General features: G+C 42.5%; 2 protein-coding genes across 2 annotated transcripts in view; both read left to right on the top strand.

Annotated features, from left to right (window-relative positions):
• Positions 1-18,191, top strand: part of MED23 (mediator complex subunit 23) — a 62,786-nt gene that overhangs the window by 34,112 nt on the left and 10,483 nt on the right. Inside the window, exons 11-24 of the mRNA XM_069974964.1 lie at positions 271-471; positions 1,751-1,894; positions 2,156-2,301; positions 2,886-3,131; positions 3,703-3,845; positions 4,842-5,016; positions 7,803-7,966; positions 8,054-8,178; positions 8,698-8,903; positions 9,642-9,822; positions 9,965-10,135; positions 12,014-12,230; positions 13,293-13,529; positions 14,672-14,837. Of these exons, the coding sequence (XP_069831065.1) occupies positions 271-471; positions 1,751-1,894; positions 2,156-2,301; positions 2,886-3,131; positions 3,703-3,845; positions 4,842-5,016; positions 7,803-7,966; positions 8,054-8,178; positions 8,698-8,903; positions 9,642-9,822; positions 9,965-10,135; positions 12,014-12,230; positions 13,293-13,529; positions 14,672-14,837 (2,522 nt within the window). The remainder of the gene's footprint in view (positions 1-270; positions 472-1,750; positions 1,895-2,155; positions 2,302-2,885; positions 3,132-3,702; positions 3,846-4,841; positions 5,017-7,802; positions 7,967-8,053; positions 8,179-8,697; positions 8,904-9,641; positions 9,823-9,964; positions 10,136-12,013; positions 12,231-13,292; positions 13,530-14,671; positions 14,838-18,191) is intronic.
• On the top strand, positions 16,416-18,159 carry LOC138794581 (lamina-associated polypeptide 2, isoforms alpha/zeta-like). Its single transcript, XM_069973343.1, has 2 exons — positions 16,416-16,936; positions 17,022-18,159. Exons 1-2 carry the CDS (start codon positions 16,833-16,835, stop codon positions 18,157-18,159), a joined length of 1,242 nt encoding a protein of 413 aa, XP_069829444.1. The 5' UTR covers positions 16,416-16,832.

The raw sequence follows: 18,191 nt of genomic DNA, 5'->3' as shown, positions 1-18,191 counted from the left end.
ATAAGCCTTGAAGTGTAATGATCTTAGTTGATGGATAATTTTATTAGTGCCATTTTTATGGTTTCTGAAATTCAAAAATTTCAAAGATTAAAAAAAAAAAAATCCAATGGGTACCTCTGTCATTGGCATCAGCTTCCGTTAGCATTCTTATTGTGTACTTCATTTCATGCTTTTTGCCCCGGTTTGGCTACCTTTTTTTTTTTTTTTATTGTGTGCTGATACATCTGTTTGGAGTGTAGGACTTTTGGAATACCGATTTCTACTTTTTAGCACAAGCAGAGATGTCCGGTGCTGGAGGATCAATTGGTTGATCTGGTGGTCTATGCCATGGAGAGGTCCGAGACGGAGGAGAAGTTTGACGACGGTGGAACAAGCCAGTTGTTGTGGCAGCATCTTTCGAGCCAGCTGATTTTCTTTGTGCTTTTCCAGTTTGCAAGTTTTCCGCATATGGTCTTGTCTCTTCACCAAAAGGTAATAATCGTTGTCTAACAATTGCTTTTTTAATATATGTACTGTACATTATAATTGTGTGGAGGGTTGCTTTAAAGAGGACCTGTCACCCCCCCCCCCCCCCGTGCCGGGGTGACAGGCTCCTGACCCCCTGCTAGATCCCCCTATACTCAATCGCGCCGGGTCCCGCTTCCTGATGCGGTCGGGTCACAGAGATTTCAGCTCCCGAAGCCCGGCGCGCGCGCACACAGCAGAGTCCGACGCTCATAGAGAATGAATGAGGAGTCCTATGCTCAGTCATTCTCTATAGGCATCGGACTCTCATGTGAGCGATTAGGTAAGTATAGGGGGCTGTAACAGGGGGTCGGGAGCCTGTCACCCCGGCACGGGGGGTGACGGGTATCCTTTAACCATAATGGGATTTCCTTATCATTAGCAAGCCCTGTTAATATGATGCCATTGTCTAGCTTCTTATGACAAAAGGCTCATCTACATGTGTACTATGGCAGTCATTGGAATGAATTGCTGTCGGAATCTGGCAAAGCTGCCGCATGTTGGCAGCAACTTTACTTTCAAGCACTATACTGCCTATATGCTCTAATAGGAAAATGCTTTGGGAACAGTTTATTGGTGCTTATAATTTTTTCCTTTAAACAAATATTTACCATATATATATATATATATATATATATATATATATATATATATATACACATACAGAGCTTCAGTTCATATGTCCGTATAGTGCACAGGGGCTGAGGATGAGAGTAACTTGCTTTCCTTCATCCTCAGTGCATTTTTGAGATATAAGCAGTTTATCGAATATGCTAAAGAGGGGTCTTGGTGCACTGGGGGTGGGGTTACTGCCCTTAATGCACCGATCTGCCCCCGACCAGCCTACCTCTCCTAATGAATACTGGTTGGGAGGGGTGGGTCCACCGGGTAGGATCGGTGCACTGAAGGTGGAAGCCTCACCCCCTTTGCACCAAAACACTTAATTAGTATGTTTCGTTCTCTATGGAGCCGCTATAAAACCCCTTTACAGGAAACTGTAGTCCTGGCTGCTGTTATTGGCCACTCATCTTCTGTTTACACATTGTACTTAAATGGGAACATGAATGATACAGCGGTCATTTGTGCGGCCCAGCCTTGCTGATCAACCGCAGGCAGCCACATATCAATGCAATTAAAAGGACCCTAACAGGAGCCTTTGTCAACTTAGATAATCTTTAACAGTAATGTTATTAGCATACACTAAGAAGCTGATCTTTCATTTGTCAATAACACACGTTTCTTACAGCTTGCAGGTCGAGGTCTCATCAAAGGCAGGGACCATCTCATGTGGGTTCTTCTTCAGTTCATCTCTGGCAGCATACAGAAAAATGCTCTAGCTGACTTTTTACCTGTCATGAAGCTTTTTGACCTCTTGTACCCAGAGAAGGAGGTATTTCCATAAACCTATGCAAGTTTTTTTTTTTGTTTGTTTTTGTTTTTTTTGGGGGGGGGGGGGGGTAATTTGAGCTTTAGAAATGTATAGAATTTTCATAAGTGTAATTTTTTTTTTCACCTTTCCTAAATATATCTACCAAGGTCCTGGGACTTGGGCTGCAGATGGATTTGTGTACCATAATTACCCATGTTAACTATTTACATGATTTTTTTTTTACAATTTTTTTTTCAGTAGTATTCTCTCATTTTGTTTTAGTGTATTCCTGTTCCCGATATCACAAAGCCTCAGTCCACTCATTCTTTTGCGATGACTTGTATTTGGATCCACCTTAACAGGAAAGCTCAAAATGACAACTCCAAGCTACAGATTCCTATCCCTCATTCTTTGAAGTTACATCATGAGTACGTAAAATAACACTACTTGTTTATATCATACTAGCTGAATATTAAATGTTGTCTTGGTTGTATTCCTCCACATTAGTAATGGTTTCACTGTACTGACATTTTCTGTTATCGCCCTATGACTGCACCCCTGGGATAGGACCACCCCCTACTCCCATTGCACAGGAAACAGGACCACTGGACCATAAAAGAAGCAAAATGCCCCACCAGCACCAGTTACTGTTTCCTGTCCCATGAGAGCAGGACTACGGTTACAAAGCTCTTGGACCTAACTGGTAGGGGGTTGGGGATCACCTGTGCAGGATTACTCACAGACTTCCCCAACAAGATGCATTTTCCTTGTATAGGACCTGCAGCCTCTTGAACAATTAACGCAGTCAGCATCCATTAGCATATCAGATGCTGCATCTAACAGCACCAATACCTAGAGAATGGGGCAGTGAGGTGTGCCAATGGGAATAATTAATTTCTTTAGTTCATGTCTCTTTGGTGTAGTCAGTTAAAAAAAAAATACTATTGTCTCCTGTATTTTTACTTGTGCATGTGTAAATGAATGTTCTCTTTTTTTGTTTTTTTAATGTTAGGTTTTTGCAGCAAAGTTTACGGAACAAGAGCTTACAAATGAACGACTACAAAATAGCCTTACTGTGCAATGCCTATTCCACCAACTCTGAGTGCTTCACGTTACCCATGGGAGTGCTGGTTGAAACAATTTATGGAAATGGAAATGTTAAGATACCACTACCAGGAACAAACTGTACAGCATCTGGATCAACTACTCCACTGCCAATGAATTTGTTGGATTCACTTACTGTCCATGCAAAAATGAGGTATAATTCTTAAAGGAAAACACTGTTCATGGTATACCTTTTACAATACACCACTGACTACCAAAGAAATTGACCAGATTTGTGAATTGTTTACCTTACTCTGTCTTGTACCAATTTACTTGTGATACAGACAGAAAAGTAACCTCAGAAGTCTGCTGTATTTCTTCCCTTTCTGCCCTCTAGACCTAAATCTAAGCTGAGACTTCCTGTCACCAGTTGTTTCTGTTATGCATTGTGGGAGCGCAGTTGACGTTACATAGTTAGAGCTGTGCTGTTAGATCACATGTCAGACCTAGGTAGCAGCTTTTTGTATGAAGGCAGAATGTGAAATGGAAGGATATGAGTGCTATAGTCTGTGTGTGTGTGTAGTAAGAATGAAAAGGTACAGGTAATTTGGTCATTTATTTGTGCGTTAGCTTTTATTGTGTATATAAATTAGTGAAGTGGCAATGAAATGAAAACGTGGCACATAGTTGGGGTTTATGCTGTGATCACATGGAGGCTTCTGTACTGTGTCTTAACATTTTTCTTGTACAACATTGGATTTACTGTTAACTTTCTTATTTTTCAGTCTTATACACAGCATTGCTACTCGAGTTATTAAACTAGCTCATACAAAGTCCAGCCCAGCTCTCGCTCCTGCCCTTGTGGAAACCTACAGTCGCTTATTGGTTTATATGGAGATCGAATCCCTTGGCATTAAAGGATTCATCAGTAAGAATTTTGTATTTTATGTAAAATTCGTAAGCTGCAACCCCTGACAAAAACAATAGAATCACTTCGAGGATGTGCACCAATACACAAATGATGTAGCCAAATGACAAACCAAAGATATTTCTACCAGTACCATTCTGGTTTTGAGAAACCTATCTCACACAAATGAAAGGAAAAGGGTATCTGAAATCTTTTAAAACATTTCCTATATGCTAGAACCAGCCTTAAGCGGGTATTCCGATGAAAAATATATATTTTTCAAATCATCTGGTTTCAGAAAGTTATATGGATTTGTAAATTACTTCTATTTAAAAATCTCAAGTCTTCCAGTACTTATCAGCAGCTGTATATCCTGCAAGAAATTGTATATTCTTTCCAGTGTGACACAGTGCTTTCTGCTGCCACCTCTGTCCTTGACAGGAACCATCCAGAGCAGCAGCTAATCCCCATAGAAAACCTCTCCTTTGTACATGTCATGGACAGAGCTGGCAGCAATGAGCAATGTGTCAGACTGGAAGGAATACACTTCTACTGCAGCCATTAAGTACTGGAAGATGTGAAATTTTTAAATAGAAGTAATTTACAAATCTGTATAACCTGCCTGCTCTGCTCTTCTGTGTGCGATAGTTGCACATTGTTCTTGTAGCTTTGCATCCAATCACTGGTGGTGTGTTTCTGTAGGTATGATACGTGACAGCCAAAGACAGTGGAAAAAAAAACACCTAAATGTCACATACGGCTAGTGACACAGGAATTTCCATGTGGTCTTTTGGAAGGCTGTTTGGGATAAAGAATGGTAGTAACAGGCTATGATCTTTCTTTCTTTCTTGTGAAATACTGCATTTATCTTAAGATGCACAGTATATGATGTGTGTTCTTTATGCATTTAGCTGCAGTCAGAAAATATTCTATTTTTATGTATATATATAATTTCTTTAAACAAATATTTATACTTGTATGTGACTATTTCAAATAACAAATACTTTATCTTGCCAGGTCAGCTGTTACCCACAGTGTTCAAGTCTCATTCATGGGGTATCCTTCACACCCTGCTGGAAATGTTCAGCTACAGAATGCACCATATCCAACCCCACTATAGAGTTCAGCTCCTTAGTCACCTCCATTCACTTGCTGGTGTTCCACAGACCAATCAGAATCAGCTCCACCTCTGGTTAGTATTCTTCATCACAATGGTATTAGGCAAAGTATATTATTTATAACACAGGATGCGGTTAGTGTGAGTTCAACTGCTAATGACTTGACGAGGTTAACCTATGTGATGTCTATACCCTAAAGACAATGGTATATTTAGTAGAGGAAAAAAGAGAATCTAGGTCCTCTAGACAAGTCTAAAAAGATGGTGAATAATTACAAATAGTGAGATATAAAGGTATAATTTACTGGTAGATAATCAGAATATAGTATATAGTATATAGCATATAACCAATAGCATGATAAAAACATATGTTATATAGCAAGTGACATGATAAAACACAAATAAACACAGACAAAATATGTAGAATATATAATTTGTACCAGAAATGAAAAAATCATAAAAAATGGCAAAAGATAGAAAAATTAAAAAATTAAAAAAAATGTAGTAGTAAAATAAAAGTTTATAAAAGGTTCTAAAATTGTGCACATAATTGGTATACAAAATATCACTTCCTAGGTGATTAATCGTAGCTCAATTCATCAATTCATCAGCACAATATGGTAAAATTCATAATTGTAAATCATATGGTTATGACAGAATTCATAGTATGATGGCGCTCATTTAGCACTTGGTTACGCCAAAAGTTCATGAATGTGCGCTACTTAGACCCAGTTGTGGAGTGTTAAATGGTAGCATTCATGTGGCGAACTGTTCATACGGCATACTACTACTATTTTTTCATTTTTTCATTTTTCTATCTTTTGCCATTTTTTATGATTTTTTCATTTCTGGTACAAATTATATATTCTACATATTTTGTCTGTGTTTATTTGTGTTTTATCATGTCACTTGCTATATAACATATGTTTTTATCATGCTATTGGTTATATGCTATATACTATATACTATATTCTGATTATCTACCAGTAAATTATACCTTTATATCTCACTATTTGTAATTATTCACCATCTTTTTAGACTTGTCTAGAGGACCTAGATTCTCTTTTTTCCTCTACAAAGTATATTATTTAATGTCATCTGCAAATCAAGTGCCAAACTGCTGACACTTTTAGATGTTAGGAGACAGATGGTACATTTCATGTATCAGTCTGTGCTTTTATAATGTAGAAAAGTGCTTTTAATCTGTGGTGCAGTGTGTCACAAAGGTGTTCCTAAGGGCCCAATTACACAGGGCAATTATCTGCCCAATCAGGCAGACATCGCTCCGTGCAATAAAGACAGCGATCCGCCAAGAAACCGATCGTTGGCTGATCGCTGTCTCTCAGCAGCCATGTGTAATAGGAGGTGCATGGTCGGTTGACAATGCAGAGAAAATAATATACGTTATAATTTGCCTCTCCACATTTCCTGGTGTTCTTCAAGCTTCTGTTGGCTTACTACAGCCACTGCTGAAGCTTCCAATACAATCTCTGCAATGATGGGCCGCTGAGCCGGTCACTAGCCGTGGTTCTGTCCCATCTTGCCAATTAAGTGGCTGAGCAGCTTGTCAATTCAGAGACATCTCTTAAGTGCCAGTGGTGGCTACAGGGGAAGAAGAATGAAGGATGGAAGGAAGCTAGGGAGTGCAGAGAGGTAAGTATAGCTTTAATATTTTCAATATATGCTGCAAGGGCTGCACGGACATCGCTTACAATAATTATACACCCCTCGCTTACAATAATTATACACCCCTTGCTGCATTATCATTGAACCATGTAGTACGATCGAATGTGGATCTAGCAGATTGGTGCTCGCTTACATAGAATATTGGCATGTGTAATATGGCCCTAAGCTCTGGAAGTGCTGAAGGCTAAAAGACTATCTTGCCCGTCCCTATCTCTGCTTGATTGTCAGTCACCTGGAGGCACTGCGCATTTAGATTAGCTCAATTCCACAGACTTGAATGGAACTGAATTTTAATACCACACATAATTTGAGGACGGGTGTGGTAGTGTTTCTCCATTAAAAAAAATAGCTGTCATTTTTCTAATAACCCCTTTAACTTTCCGCCGATTATCAATTGAGCAAGGATAGAGATGGAAGGGGCAACGAGGAGGCATTACAGCTTTTAGCAGTTCCGGAGAGTGGGAAAGCCTCTGACAGTTTGCACCAGAGAATAGGGCATTTCTCTATGTTATAAAAGCACAGACTGATATATGAAAGGTACTATGTGTCACCTTGCCTGAACACTGTGAGCAGTTTGAAAACAACTTCTTGTTTCTGTTCTTCCCTCTGTTATACGCATATGCGAGTGAAGCAACTAAAGGAGTAGAGAACTGTTATATTGGTGGTATTTCCATATCAAGATGTTATCTACTATGCACAGGATAGGAAATAAAAACCCGATTGTTGGATCAGAAAGTAGAAAGTATTTTGTAGAAAGCTTAACAAAAGTCTTGAGGTAGCATTTACACCTCCCCAATTTTGTGGACCTTACAGATGGGTAAGGCAAGTAATGGATTCGTTCCCTGCCTGGCATGATGTGTCAATATTATGCTGGCACTGCGGAAACTGTTTGAATCTGCATGGCACTGTAGGCACGCGGATGTGGAAAACTGCAAACCTGTTCATGCAGGCTAACTAAAGCGGAAGAAGATGCCATTGTGTCCATTAGTCATAAAGAAAGTGACAGAAATATTCTTGAAGAAATTCACTTTATAGTAATGTATTTTATTAGAAGATATCTTTAGAGCTTAAACTCAAGAACATTTTTATTTCAGATTTATATTTTTTCTCTGTCTATATATAATAACTTTATGTGGCCCTGAAGAGTCTTGAAATGTCTGTATGTATCTTTCCAGCGTTGAGAGTACAGCCTTGAGGCTGATCACCGCTCTGGGAAGTTCTGAGGTGCAGCCGCAGTTTACTCGTTTCCTGAGTGATCCCAAAACTGTTTTATCAGCAGAATCTGAGGAGCTCAATCGAGCGCTGATTTTAACATTGGCGAGAGCCACCCATGTCACTGGTATGTATATTGAATGATAACCTATACAGCGCTGTTGCGAAGTCTTTATTATTTTTTTTTTATTCTCATATATTGTTGCGTTGCTAGATTTTTTCACAGGCTCTGAATCAATTCAAGGTACTTGGTGCAAGGACATTTTGCAGACAATTATTAGCTTCACTCCACATAACTGGGCATTGCACACACTTAGCTGTTTTCCTGCTCCACTGCAGGTAAGTGGTTTCAAGACCTGTTTTGAGTCACTAGTCAGTTTTCTGCTACTTAGGGGCAGTAATTTTAACTAGTATCTTGTACCGTTTGTTTTGCAGCATTAGCCAAAGGATGTTTGTTTCATGCTTTTTAATTTATAAAGTTACCTGTGCAGAAAACCTCCCCGATACATTGGGGTACCAAGACTAACCCTAGATAGTAGGCATATCAAACCCAACCCACACCATACTATTACAGTGGCTTGGGTTTGAGATCCTGGATAACACTCCATATATTTGCAGCATATGTTGTTTAACGGGTTAAGGCACACAGGAAATAAGAATGAATAGAGAGACATTGGGTATAATGCCCACACATTTGTTTTATAGAAGGTTTTCCTTCTGCAGAGACTGTTCTTAATGAAGGAAGGTTCCCTCTTGCACAGAGTGATTGCAGCATAACCATATGAAACTGCTTTTTAATTTTCTTGTAAAGGTTGCTGTAAAGTCTTTTAAAATTATGTTCTCTGTTTTTTTTAAAAGGCCTTCTTCAAGCAGAACAATGTGCCTCAAGAAAGTCGTTTCAACCTCAAGAAAAACGTGGAAGAGGAGTATAGGAAGTGGAAGTCTATGACCAATGAAAACGATATGATCTCACACTTCTCCTTGCAGGGCTCCTCTCCTCTGTTCCTTTGTCTACTTTGGAAAATGCTTCTAGAGACTGATCAAATCAACCAGATTGGATACAGGTGAGTAAAATGTAGGTACTAGGCTCATCCTTAAAGGGGAACACTAGCAAAAATGTCAAGCCTTGCAGTACTTATCAGTTGCTGTAAGTTCTGCAGGAAGTGCTGTATTCTTTCCAGTCTGACAGTGTTCTCTGCTGACACCTCTGTCCATATCAGGAACTGTCCAGAGCAGAAAAAAAAATTCTATGGGATTTGGTCCTGCTTTGGACAGTCCCTGTCAACAGAAAGCACAGTGTCAGGGTTTTTGCACACTACGGAATACGCACGGAGTCTTCAAGTGGATTCCGCCACACGGCCTCCGGTTGAAGTTCTGCCCTTTCCCATAGACTCTGTAATATTTGCCATTGAATTCCGCTGTCCACTCAAAGAATTGACATGTTGCTGTGTCATTCGCTTGAAGTCTCTGCACGTATTCTGTAGTGTACATATACCCTTAGACTTAAAAGTGCATCCCTTTCTGCAGGACATACAGCAGCTAAGTACTAGAAGACTGGAGATTAAAGAGAAGAAAATTACCAATGTATATAACTTCCTGACACCAGTTGATTTGAAAGAATTTTTTTATTTGCTAGATTTGCCCTTTTAGGACTATGGTATGTTTAAAATATTTTAACCTAGGGGGACCACAGTACAGCATGTAAAGAACTGAAGAAAAGGTCAACTTTGAAAGTACATCAGGGTTAGAAGAGGGCCCCAAATGTAATTTTTGTAATTATTTTTTTTTTATTTTATCATTAGAGTTCTGGAGAGAATTGGTGCCAGAGCACTTGTTGCTCATGTCCGCACATTTGCAGATTTTCTTGTGTATGAATTCTCCACCTCAGCCGGGGGTCAACAACTCAATAAGTGTATTGAGATGCTCAATGACATGGTGTGGAAATACAACATTGTAACGTTGGACAGACTGATACTGTGCTTGGTAACATCTTTTTATTCTTTACTCTTCTTGTATTTGTCTCTTGACATTTTTGGGGGGAGTTTTGGCTTAATCTAAAGTGTCTGAAACTTTGCTGTAGTGCAGGCAACTCAAACAAACACATGTTTTTTTATCATTGCTACAGGCAATGCGCAGCCATGAAGGAAATGAAGCCCAAGTGTGCTACTTTATAATTCAGTTACTTCTTCTGAAACCAAATGACTTCAGAAACCGCGTAAGTGACTTTGTTAAGGAGAATTCCCCGGAGCACTGGTTGCAGAATGACTGGCATACCAAACACATGAATTACCATAAGGTACGATCGGAAATTCTAACTTTACATCCAACTGAAATGTATGTATGGATGAATCCTCCTGGAATCTCCTTTGATTAAAGTTTTCACCAATATTTATAATTCTACCAGAGGTACCGTATTTTTCGCTTTATAGGACGCGCCTTTTGATAAGACGCACCCCTTATTTTAGGGGGGGAAAAATAGAAAAAAAAATATTTTGCTCATTGTCACAGTTTGGAGATAGCAGCAGTGTGATTGGTGCCAATCCCCCCATATAGTGCCCCACATAGTAGCCAATGCCCCCATATAGTGCCCCACATAGTAGCCAATGCCCCCATATAGTGCCCCACATAGTAGCCAATGCCCCCATATAGTGCCCCACATAGTAGCCAATGCCCCCATATAGTGCCCCACATAGTAGCCAATGCCCCCATATAGTGCCCACATAGTAGCCAATGCCCCCATATAGTGCCCCCCATAGTAGCCAATGCCCTCATATAGTAGCCAATGCCCCTATATAGTAGCCAATGCCCCACATAGTAGCCAATGCCCCCATACAGTAGCCAATGCCCCCATACAGTGCCCCCATAGTAGCCAATGCCCCCATACAGTGCCCCCATTGTAGCCAGTGCCCCCCATAGTAGCAAATGCCCCCATACAGTAGCCAATGTCCCCATACAGTGCCCCCATAGTAGCCAATGCCCCCATACAGTGCCCCCATTGTAGCCAGTGCCCCCCATAGTAGCAAATGCCCCCATACAGTAGCCAATGTCCCCATACAGTGCCCCCATAGTAGCCAATGCCCCCATACAGTGCCCCCATTGTAGCCAGTGCCCCCCATAGTAGCCAATGCCCCCATACAGTAGCCAATGCCCCCATACAGTGCCCCCATAGTAGCCAATGCCCCCATACAGTGCCCCCATTGTAGCCAGTGCCCCCCATAGTAGCAAATGCCCCCATACAGTAGCCAATGTCCCCATACAGTGCCCCCATAGTAGCCAATGCCCCCATACAGTGCCCCCATAGTAGCCAATGCCGCCATACAGTAGCCAATGCCCCCTGCGACCAGAAAAACAACAAACAGGTTACTCACCTGTCCGCCGGCACCAGCAGCTCCTCTCCCGACACTCGGGTCTCCCGTCATCCTCCGGCACAGGCAGTGGGGTACAGAGAGACTGCCTATGCCAGAAGTGTCCTGCAGCCGCTGCAGAACACTTCCGGGTCACAGGCAGCGTCTCTGTACCCCGCTGCCTGTGCCGGAGGATGACGGGAGACCCGAGTGTCGGGAGAGGAGCTGCTGGTGCTGGCGGACAGGTGAGTAGGACAGCGATCCCCTCCGCCCGCCCCCTCCATCGCCGCTTAGCCGATCAGGAGCCCAGGAAAGTGCTGCTCATTGCACTTTCCCGGGCTTCTGATTGGCTCAGCTGAGCGGCGATAGAAGGGGCGGGCTGGGCGGGCGGAGAGGATCACTCAGGGCCGCTCACTATGCATATGCATAGTGAGCGGCAATACAGGGGGCGGGCGGGACGGCTTCCTTGCGGTGCTCAGCACTGCTTGGGAGCCGTCTTCGCTTTATAGGACGCACTTGGTTTTTCCTCCCACTTTGGGAGGAAAAAAAGTGCGTCTTATAAAGCGAAAAATACGGTAAATGCAGGCTTCTTTCTTCTCGTAGTTATCCCCTTTACTCTTTCAAGTTTAAAAATAAATAAATTACCTTCTACAGAGTACAAATGCTGACATTTTCCTGGACCTTATAGTTAGTTATAACAGGTCCTAAGCTACATCATTTTCTTCATCATTTCTTTATCCATACAGGCTTTAGCTATTGAAATAGAGATAAATGAGTGATCTGGATCCATTGTTTCTAATTGTTGACATTTACTGTTCTTTTATTTCTAGAAATACCCAGAGAAGCTTTATTTTGAAGGCTTAGCAGAACAAGTGAACCCACCTGTGCAGATCCAGCCTCAGTACCTTCCAATCTACTTTGGAAACGTCTGCCTTCGTTTTTTGCCAGTATTCGACATTGTAATCCACAGGTTTTTAGAGCTGCTCCCAGTATCAAAGTCACTAGAAACACTGCTTGATCATCTTGGAGGCCTGTACAAGTTCCATGGTTAGCCAGTTAGCATTTTATTGTTATTTTTCCTTTTTAATCTTCTGTTTTGTACCTAATAAGGGTTGTGTGACAATGGAAATATCTTTACAACATAAGTTAACCTTGCAAGTACTGTGCTCCCCTGCCCTCAGCATAGACAGAATTTTAGTATGCTTTAAAGAGTACCTGTCATTAAGAATAACTTTTCACAGCGTGGCAGCTATGCCATCCACTCCCCAGCTGTATCTCCTGATCAGCTTATTCCCACGGTGTAATGGTGCATTTACACAGGCAGATTTATCTGACAGATTTTTTTAAGCCAAAGTCAGGAACAGACTATAAACAGAGAATGGGTCATAAAGGAAAGTTTGAGATTTCTCCTTTTTTCAAATCCATTCCTGGCTTTGGCTTCCAAAATCTGTCAGATAAATCTGCCTGTGTAAAAGCACCATTAGTCTGAGGGTTCATTGTCGGAATTAGTGGGCAGGGGTTAATGGCATGGCCTTCCCGGCTATATTTTCTGATAGGAGTGAGACCTGCTGAGATCAATAATTTATGAAATGCATGATGACGTAAAAAGTTATTTTTAATGTCAGTAACTATTTAAGAAGTAACATTCACGTTCAAAAATTGAGATCCACACAGGCCACTGAATCAGTGGCTGCGGCTGGGCAACACACTGATTGGCTGGGCGGCAGAGCAGGACTCCAGGACCCCGTGCAGCCAGAGCCAGGTAATGTATGGAGACATCGGTGCGGCAGCCGAAGGGGTTAAGGGGGCGGCTGCATTACATACACGCAGCGGTCTTTCAGACCACTGCTTGTATGTAGTGATAGGTGCCTTCCAGGACCTCGGCTCGTAGCAGAAACTCGCAGCGAGTTTTTTGCTGCGAGGCACCCTAAAAAAATAAAATTGTATTTTTGCTTTTTCAATATTATATGTACTCTTTTGGAGTAATGATTTTGTAGGTGTACAAATTTACAAAAGATGATTTAAGATGCAGTAAAATGTATAGAACAGCTTACATATGTATTATGTGATATGGATTGTTTGACCTTTACATGTATCGTTCAACTTTAGATCGACCAGTTACTTACTTGTACAACACACTCCACTACTATGAGATGCATCTACGTGATCGTACTAATCTTAAACGCAAGCTGGTCCACTCCATCATTGGCTCTCTAAAGGATAACCGGCCACAAGGTTGGTGCCTAAGTGAAACGTACCTCAAGTGTGGTATGAATGCACGTGAAGACAATCCTTGGATCCCTGATGACACTTACTACTGCAAGTTAATTGGCCGTTTGGTTGACAATATCCTTTTGATTAAATATGATCTTAATTATTTCATTGTGAGTGAACAATGTATGCTGAATTTCCTAAATAATATGGCTGCTTCTGTTTATGAAGTGACATCAGATCCTTATGACTGTAAGAGTATTCCCATGTACAAGAGATTGATTCCTGACCTCCTCCGGCTGAAACAAGGGAGTTCCGCAATTTGCGGCTCCCAGTGACATTAACGTGAGATGAGAGAATGACAATGCCATTTCATATATTTGTTACTTAACCAGCTTAGCATGCCAAACTACGCCATTTGCGCAAATCTCATTGAAGTGTACCGGTCAGACCCGTACCGAGTAGGAGAATGAGCGGAGAGGACAAGCTGCAGCGCATCTTCTCCCTGCTCGGTGTAAGAAAAAGAGTCGGCCTCCATATACTTACTCTTTTTTCTTACTCATAGAGGGAGCGCACCAAAACTTTTGACATGCAGGTACACTTTAAACAAGCATTCTACATATACATACCTATAATAAATACACATATACAGTATGTATATATGTGTGTATATGTAATATAGTTTTTGCCACACTAAAAAAAAAAAGAAAAAAAAAAAAGTGTGGGGGGGGGGGGGGGTTTCACCGGTGCACGATGTTTCGGCTCCACAATAGCAAATTTTCCCAAGAAAGGCTCTTATTGAGCTGAAATTTCTTATCATTTCAGGTGACGCTGGTGTCCACATGACCTCTCCCCTGATTATCCCGATTCAACATTGCTTCTGAAGTACCAGGAGCCCTGTCCTTGCATCTCTGCGAGCACTCCCATAGAGATGCATATATGACAGTGACTTCTGACCTCTGTAGACACTGGTCAGTCAGACATGGTCTGCAGTAGGACCTGAATGGCATCAGAACATGTAAATAACGCTGCACCATGTGTACACTGTCACCCAGGGATGGTGTCATCCTTCCTACAGAGTTTTTGCTTGGCAGCAAGCACATCTGTGCAATGTGGATAAGAGAACACCAAAGTGGGTCATTTAGCTTCCTTTTCGGACTGTAAGGAAAATATATTCTTACTATGTATAAGTTGTATGTGTTTTCCTTTTTTTTTTATATAATCGGTGAATGTTATTTATTGTACACAAATTAGCTTTTCCTTAACTCCCCCTCTACCAATGGCTGGGAAATCTCCTGGACCTTTTCCCAATTGTGACTGGAGATTCAATGAGTTCCCCAATCCAGCTGCCCATGCTCTTCATGTGACTTGTGTTGAGTTGATGGCTTTGGCAGTTCCAGGGAAGGATGTTGGCAATGCTCTTCTCAATGTGGTGTTAAAGAGGTATGTCTGACTACAAATTACACTACTATGTTGTATATTTGCTTTAGCCATTATCCTTGTAAGCACACAGGTTATCCTCAAACGGTTATACTAGAGTATCTTGGACATTCCTAAAGGGGTTGTCCAGCCTAAACCTCTAATCTGATGCTTCCAGGGGGTGTGGGGCCCATATCAGCAATATACCTACTTGTCCAGCTTTGCCACAAATGCTGGTTCCTGGGCAGCCTGCTGTCTGGCACTTTCATTTTCACAACAGCTGATGTGCCACAGTGGAGCCAGACAGTTAAGTATATATAGCACTGCTATGTCTTCCGCAGCCCCGGCAGAAAGATTAGTAGTTTTAGGCTGGACAACCCCTTTAACAAGGGAAATTCATTTGTTTCTGTAAACTCCTATGTGCAGCCCAATTCCTGGTTCACATTTACCCTATATGTTGAATATACCCATAGCCTTTTGCGGACCTAACACATGCCTATACTGTGTATGTGTGTATATATATGTGTGTGTGTGTATATATCTATATATATATTATAAAAAATTTAATTATTCTTGAAGCTACTGTATGCATTTCAATGCAATGAGACCCCTAACAAGTTTTAATCATATAGAATTTGGTTATAATAAGGTGAGGGTTACAGTCACTTTTGACATGACACAGGTCATATTCATACAGTTTCCCCACTCCCAGCATGATATTAATACATCAAGCCGTGCGGGAAAACACTCTAGTACAGGGATTCCCCATCCGTGCTTCGCAGAGCAAACACAGAACGTGTGAATGCAGCATTACTTGGCCTCTCCCCTTTTATTGCATGTATGTGATCATATAGGGTAGCATAGATGAAATAACAACGTCAAGTCCCCAATATACAGCCTTATTCGGCCCAGTCATAGGATCATGACTTCTTTTGGAGCCAGAATCTGTAAGACTCACATCTTATATCCTATAAAATATTTTCCCTTCTCGCCCTATGACAGCACCCCTGGAGAGCGTCCATCCCCCTTCTCATGAGACAGGAAACAGCCGCCAGGCAATCAATCAATCAAGCTTTAAAAGGAGCCGTATCCACCCCTTACACCAGTTCTGTTTCCTGTCTTCTGAGAAGAAGGATAGTGGAGGGTGCAGCTCCTCTGCACCTTCCCAGAAGTCGCCAGGATTAAGTGAAGCTGTGGGCGCCCGGTTCCTAAAGATTGATAGCCCGGGTTACCCTACCGGTGTAAGTCTCTTACCAGAAAAGAGCCACCTGGTCAGTCTGCGGTCCTCCTGGTTCCCCTCCGGTTTGCTTGGGTTCCCCTCTACCTCCGGCCAGGGTGAGTTCCTTTTTCGCCGGGTCCCGGACCTGCAGGAAGGATCCGGTCGTTCATGGCAGCGGCGTCTTCCGGCGGACGCGGGCGTACGTAGTACGTGCGTGCCCGCGTCGGCGTGGTGACGTCACGAGGCCATGTGATGCGGCCTACTTCCGGTGGGCGCCCTAGGTGCGCAGGGACTTCCGGTTCGCGCCGTGCGTACTACGGGCGCCGGCGGGGACGGGGGCAGGGCTGCGCAGGGGGCTCCGGGGCTTGGAGGGAGGATCAAGTCACCCACCTGAAGCAGGGGCGCTATCAGGGGCTCGGAGGGGCGGTCCGCTGTCGGCAGTGTTCGGCAGCTCGCCACCGATTGGTGAGAGGGAGAGGGGGGCGGTCCTCCTCTACGAATTTAGGCGGGAGTGTGGCTTGCCAAGTGTGTGCTAATCGGAACAGGAACCCAGCCAGCTTCTGGACCAGCATACTAGCAGGTGGAGGTGCTTCCCACTACTGCGGCTACAGCTTCTTCAGCTTCATCATGGAGGAAGAAGCTGAACACACTGAGACACAGGAATCCCAGGCAGAGGTTCGCATGGTGGTGAGAGGGGTTGTACCCCAAATGAATTTCCTGTGTTTGTTTTTTCCTGAAGGTTGTTTTTTTGTCTACTATAGGATTCTTCTAAGAAAGGAAAAAGTAGAAAGGAATGTCTGATGTGTCATAAGAAACTACATTCCTCTTATTCTAAATCCCTATGCAATGTGTGTCTTTCTAAAGTTATGGAAGAAGAGTCTCCTTCCTTTATGAAAAGCATTAAGTGAGGTTTATCTGCTTCTTTATTTTTGACGTGTATTATGCTGGTCCAACGGTTCCCTAAAAAGTTATCTCGCTTACACTTGCAGGGGTTTGATTAGAGATGAAGTTACAAAAGCTATACCCAAGGAGAGGTCAGCTGCCTCTACCACAGCCTCTACCTCGGCTTCTTCAGCCTCTACATCCAGAACCGAATTGTCTGTATCCCACTCTTCTAGTCCCGTTATTACGCTGGAATCTGATCCAGAGGAAGAGGGGGAATGTCAGGGATCATCAGATAATTCATCAGATGAATTATCAGGCAAACCGTTATTTCCTGTAGAAAAAGTAGAATCCCTAGTTAAGGCGGTTAGAGCCACAATGAATTTGGAGGAATCTAAAGAGACTTTATCTATTCAAGATAAGATGTTTGAAAGTCTGGCTCCTAGGAGGAAGAAAGTTTTTCCAATACATCAGACTATGAAAGATCTTATTGAAAGAGAATGGAAAAAACCAGATAAGAAGTTTTTTGTTCCAAGGGCTATGAAGCGCAAATATCCCTTTGACGAAACCGAGACGGATAGATGGGATAGAGCCCCTATGATTGACCCTCCGGTTTCTAAGATAACAAGAAATCAAGGGGCTCTGCCTTTTGAAGATACGGGCACATTGAAGGATCCCATGGATAGGAGGGCAGATAGTTTTCTTAGGAAAGATTGGGAGGCGGCTGCAGCTATATTTAAGCCCATGGTAGCCAGTACTTCAGTTGTTAGATCCGTAAAGCTCTGGTTAGAAGAATTAGAGTCCAATATCAGAGAGGGTACACCCAGGGAAGATCTTCTTAAAGCCTTCCCAACTATTTTTGGAGCAGTCGATTTCATGACTGACGCCTCGGCAGATACCCTTAGATTAGCCGCGAGAGCTACAGCCGTCTCCAACTCAGCTCGTAGAGCTATTTGGGTAAAAGATTGGAAAGGGGAAGCTGCCTCTAAATCTAAATTGTGTGCCCTTCCATGCCAAGGAGAATTGTTGTTTGGTCCGGCGCTGGATTCTATATTAGAGAAAGCCTCGGACCGTAAACGAAAGTTCCCCTCGGTTCCTCCTCCCCCCAAGAGGCCCTTTCATGGCAAGGGAAGGGGGGGGGCTCAAACATCTTACCCAAAGCAGAGAAATTGGAAAGCCCCTGGTAAAGGGAGGGGTTATTTGTTCTCCAAAATTAACACCTCCAAGAAAGATGATAAAAAATGACGCCAGGGGGCCTGTGGGGGGACGCCTGAGGC

This window comes from Dendropsophus ebraccatus, chromosome 6 (genome assembly GCF_027789765.1).
Source record: "Dendropsophus ebraccatus isolate aDenEbr1 chromosome 6, aDenEbr1.pat, whole genome shotgun sequence".
In the NCBI taxonomy this organism is placed as follows: domain Eukaryota; kingdom Metazoa; phylum Chordata; class Amphibia; order Anura; family Hylidae; genus Dendropsophus; species Dendropsophus ebraccatus.
This window is presented reverse-complemented; position numbering and strand designations above follow the sequence as displayed.